The 5,350-nt window shown below is 42.6% G+C and overlaps 2 protein-coding genes across 2 annotated transcripts; one reads left to right on the forward strand and one right to left on the reverse strand.

Moving 5' to 3' along the window:
• The first annotated feature begins 717 nt into the window (after positions 1–717).
• Positions 718–3,674, forward strand: LOC148926798 (auxin transporter-like protein 5). The gene is made up of 8 exons (XM_089058754.1): positions 718–949; positions 1,058–1,243; positions 1,342–1,454; positions 1,545–1,728; positions 1,812–1,909; positions 2,566–2,773; positions 2,852–3,109; positions 3,208–3,674. The coding sequence occupies exons 1-8, from the start codon at positions 791–793 to the stop codon at positions 3,472–3,474; spliced, it is 1,473 nt and encodes a 490-aa protein (XP_088914880.1). The 5' UTR covers positions 718–790; the 3' UTR covers positions 3,475–3,674.
• Positions 3,675–4,069: 395 nt separating this feature from the next.
• On the reverse strand, positions 4,070–5,061 carry LOC148926799 (cold shock domain-containing protein 4-like). Its single transcript, XM_089058755.1, has one exon. The coding sequence runs from the start codon at positions 4,979–4,981 to the stop codon at positions 4,370–4,372; it is 612 nt and encodes a 203-aa protein (XP_088914881.1). The 5' UTR covers positions 4,982–5,061; the 3' UTR covers positions 4,070–4,369.
• Between the last annotated feature and the right edge of the window lie 289 nt (positions 5,062–5,350).

Here is a 5,350-nt window from a genome sequence, read left to right on the forward strand (position 1 = left end):
CTAGCTGTGCAAAGATTTGAGTAGCTTCCCTATTTTACCCCTAGGTGATTAAATACAGTAAATATGAGTATTATTCTTAGCAAAACGACCACGCCCGTTTAGCTGCAATCATTTGGTCCATTTTCTCATTATTCTCCATATTAACCCCTTATTTTTATTGTTTTATTTTATGTTCTAAAAGAAATACAGTAGTACATATCATTATGGAAATACGTAATTTGGAATGCCCCAAATATAAATATTTGTCGAAGTCGAATTACTCCACCGCATAGTAGGCTACTGACGATATTTCTCAAAATAATTAATCAATATAAATATTAGCAAAGGAGAATGGAAGGAAACAAATCATTTTTAAAAAGAAAGGAAACAAAACTAATCTCCTTCCGTGACATGTATGAAAAGATAAATTAACAATTAATCTCGGAATTAGAGACCCCCTCGTGCGGACAGGACTGTCACGCTTATACAACTAATAAACATTAAACTAATAACTTATTCATCACATAAACTTATATTTAATCAAAACCCTCCCACTATAAGACAAGACCATCATATTATCACAAATTAAAATAAACTTCAAAAAAAACAATCAAATCCTATTCTCCAAAAAAAAACACACCTTACACAATAGCGCTTTGAACCTCTACAAAAGCGTGCTTTTTCTCCCTTCCCAAAGTCGCTCTTCACCATTATTAATATTCCCCCCACCATGTATATATATAGTCACACAGGCTTCTTCAATTCATGCTGCATTGCACACTCACATTCACACTAAGACACAGAAAGAGGGATGGAGTCTTCCGACAAGGCGGCGGAGAGCGCGGTGGTCGGAAACTACGTGGAAATGGAGGCCGAGGGGAAGCCCTCAACCATGAAATCAAGAATCTCGAAGCTCCTCTGGCACGGCGGCTCCGCCTACGACGCTTGGTTCAGCTGCGCTTCCAACCAGGTTCCTAATTTTCTTCGATGCTATAGAAAAAAGATTGAATTTTTTTTGTTGTGAAAAATGCTGGGGAACAAATTAGAGCGGGTGAAGTAATGGGTGTGAGTTTTGCAGGTGGCTCAAGTGCTGCTGACGTTGCCGTATTCGTTCTCGCAGCTGGGGATGACGTCAGGGATTTTGTTCCAGCTGTTTTATGGATTGCTTGGGAGCTGGACTGCATATCTCATTAGCATTCTCTATGTTGAGTATAGGACTAGGAAGGAGAGGGAGAAGGTGGTTTTTAGGAACCATGTTATTCAGGTAATAATAATACTACAATTATTATACTAGGAATTTTTAATTTCATGTTTTGCTAATTTTGGTTACTTTTTTTTGGGGGGGGGGGGGGGGGGAAACAGTGGTTTGAAGTTCTTGATGGGCTTCTTGGGAAGCACTGGAGGAATGTGGGATTGGCATTTAACTGCACCTTCCTCTTGTTTGGATCTGTGATTCAACTCATTGCTTGTGCTAGGTACTGTTTGCTTAGAACTTCTGCTGATTTAAAACTTTATAATAGTATAATGTTTTGTGAGAAATTGGTTGATTTGAAACTGTTGTGCAGCAATATCTACTACATAAATGACAATTTGGACAAGAGGACATGGACATACATCTTTGGGGCATGTTGTGCAACAACTGTTTTCATTCCATCTTTCCACAACTATAGGATTTGGTCATTTCTTGGCCTAATCATGACCACTTACACAGCTTGGTACCTCACCATTGCATCTCTACTTCATGGCCAGGTACCAACTCGCTTCAATTTACTTCTTATTCGGTTACGACGAGTCACTAATGATAATTTGTTCGCGCGTCGTGTATAATATAGGTCGAGGGCGTAACGCACTCGGGCCCAACCAAGATGGTGTTGTATTTCACTGGAGCCACAAACATTCTATACACATTTGGGGGACATGCTGTGACTGTGTAAGACATTCAAATACTATAAAAATACTACTACTACTACTACTACTATTACAAATGCTCTGTCTGGTGGGGGTTAAAAGGTAGATTTGCAGGGAGTTTTGAGATTCTTTAAGCTTTATACTAATTTAAAAGGGACTGAACATGGACAAATATAGACATCCAGACATGGAATCAAGTGACCAATCACTTTTATTTTTCATAAAACAATTCTTTAAAGTTCAATGTCATGCCTTTTTCATGCTATATTTAGTCGTTTTCAAACACTGCCATTTCCTTAGGCGTGCTAAGGTGAAAAGAAACGCACTTTCTTGGGAACACTTTTGCCCTTTGGAGTGTGTATCTATAAAGCCTTACTTTTGTTCATATAAAGCCCTTATGATAAAATTGATGCAAGTGAAAAAGGTTGAAATATTTGTATTGATTCAATTGTAAAGCCCGAACATATATGCACTCTGTCCTAATGAGCTACGAAATGACATTACACAATAAATGGTACATATTTCTTTTGAGTAAGAGATCAATTAATGAAGAGATAACACCATCTCTAGGTAGCAAGATGTGGGGGGTCGTGTGCTTTAGGATTCAATGCTGTGAATTTATTGGGTTTTTTTCAGACAAATAATAAATGTTGGATGTTTTTTTGGTGTTGTGGACAGAGAGATCATGCACGCAATGTGGAAGCCACAGAAATTCAAGGCCATTTATCTCTTAGCAACACTATATGTGTTGACTCTGACCCTCCCCTCTGCATCAGCTGTGTATTGGGCTTTTGGGGATTTGCTGCTGAATCATTCCAATGCTTTCTCTCTCCTCCCAAGATCTCCATTCAAGGACATGGCAGTAATCTTGATGCTAATCCACCAGGCAAAATCTTGAAACCACACAATTAGTAAGGCCATTCATTGAAGCCATCTGTTAACACTATAGTTGTTTGTGGTGCAGTTTATAACATTCGGGTTTGCTTGCACCCCGCTGTATTTCGTGTGGGAGAAGGCCATAGGGTTGCACGAGTGCAAGAGCTTGTGCAAGAGGGCGATGGCACGGCTGCCAGTGGTGATCCCGATCTGGTTCTTGGCCATCATCTTCCCGTTCTTCGGCCCCATCAACTCCACCGTTGGATCGCTCCTCGTTAGCTTTACCGTCTACATTATCCCGGCCCTGGCTCACATTTTCACCTTCAGATCAGCCGCAGCACGAGAGGTAACACCCACATTAACCCACAAATTCGAACTTTTATACTTATCGAGCTCGAGATCAAGAGGTTAATTTGACCTTCATATTTAATGGGCCTAATGCAGAATGCAGTGGAGCAGCCTTCGAAGTACTTTGGGAGATGGGTGGGTGCGTATTTGATCAACATATTTGTGGTAGTGTGGGTTCTAATAGTTGGATTTGGGTTTGGTGGATGGGCTAGTATGACTAATTTCATTCACCAAATCGACACATTTGGGCTTTTCACCAAATGCTACCAATGCCTACCTCAGCCGCCTCCGCCACATTCACCTGCTGCCGCCGCTCCAATGCCGCCTCTCAGGGCCAACACCACCCATCGCCACGCCCTTTGAGCCAATGCAGTTAAATATGAAACAATTTTGTGCCGTTTTCTGAGAAAAAAGTGTGTAATTTTAGTGTAGAGAGCTTTCTTTTGGTTGTACCTTTCAAGAAGAGTCCAGAATGTTCAAGCCAAAAAACTATGGCATTGGTGAATTCACTGCCTAAATCGTCTCTAAAAGTTCCCTCGAAATACAAATTCAATTCTCGACAATTATTGATTAAAACTTGAAACAGACAAATGTTGAGATGTACATAAGAATGTTGATACAGAAGAACTCATCAAACATTCATCGCATAACCCAAACAAAAGAAAGATTTCTCTCCCAGTAAATGAAATCAGATTAATCATTTAACATCAACGTCGCTATCAAAATATTCAGATGCCAAACAAAATTGAATCGATGTTGCTTTTGTAAATTAGCTAGTTCCGACATAACATCACTAATTCGGATCAATTTGGCACATATAATTAACATATCCGAGAGAAATATATCATCAAACTATGGTGGTTTCCATCTCCCGTCTTAATCGATTTTGATTCAAGCAAGTTAAAAAACAGAGCACTATAATGAATTGAAAAACGGGCAATAGAAGAAACATTTAAAATAGAGAAACACTCAATTCATTTGATAGATTGCCAACCAACATGTTCATACATGTACGCATGTATACATTTGTGGACAAAAATAGAGATAGACCAACATCACATTCAAAATATTCAAACCCTAAGGAAACATGAGAAATCTGGGGAACAGACAGTAGAGAAACCCAAAAGTGTCTTGCCCACACCACAAATCCCATTATGCAGTACCATATGAGAAATCCTAGACCACTAGACCAGACCAGAAAACAAAGATAAACATAAACCAAGCTCGGAAACAGCTACTGACGGAATCGGAAGCAGATCTAACGGTTAGAGTTAGGGCACTCGCGAGAGAAATGCCCTTCCTCACCGCAGTTGTAGCAGCCGCCGCCACCACGGCCTCCACCGCCACCACCACCATAACGGCCACCGCCGCCGCCTCCACCACCTCCGGTCGGGCACTCCCTAGCCATGTGACCGTTCTCGCCGCACTTGAAGCAGCCGCTGCCGCCGCCGCCTCCGTAGCCACCGCCACCTCCTCCGTAGCCGCCGCCGCCACCTCCGTAGCCACCGCCACCACCTCCGTAGCCACCGCCGCCGCCGTAGCCGCGATCTCTGCCTCCTCCTCCGTTGTAGCCGCCTCTGCCTCCTCCTCCGTAGCCGCCGCCGCCACCGCCGCCTCCGCCGCGGGTGCTGCCCTGCACAGATGCGCCATCAGGTCCGGTCACGTTGGCCGCCTTGGCGCGGCCGTCGCTGCCGTACTCGACGGTGTACTCGACGGCCTCGCCGTCGCCGAGGCTGCGGAATCCGTCGGATTTGATGGAGGATTGGTGGACGAAGAGATCCTCGGTGCCGTCATCGGGAGTGATGAAGCCGAAGCCCTTCTGATCGTTGAACCACTTGACAGATCCCTTCTTCACATCGCCGTCAGACATTGTTTCCCAAACCCTAATTTCACACTCTCTCACTTAATAAAACCCCTTTCGCTCTCCAAACCCTTGTGTTCGATGGTAAATAGGCTATCACAGGCGTGGCTATTTATATTTTGTTTCGGCACGCCACGTCATCGGACTTGATTTTGTTATTCAACTGCTTGAAAATTACGAAGTGGGGTCCGTGATTTTTTTCCTTTTTTTTTTTTTTTAATAATTATCTCTACTGGGGAATCGAAGTGACGGGTGGATTTTGTCGTGGAAATCCAACGGCCAATAATATGACCGTTCGATTCTCGATTTGATTGCCATTCATTTATTTCCATCCTTTATTTAAAGAAATAATAATTAATTATACGCTCTCGGGATAGA

This window comes from Salvia hispanica, chromosome 5 (assembly GCF_029641045.1).
Source record: "Salvia hispanica isolate PSC_SH4W2 chromosome 5, Shi_PSC_v1, whole genome shotgun sequence".
Classification (NCBI taxonomy): domain Eukaryota; kingdom Viridiplantae; phylum Streptophyta; class Magnoliopsida; order Lamiales; family Lamiaceae; genus Salvia; species Salvia hispanica.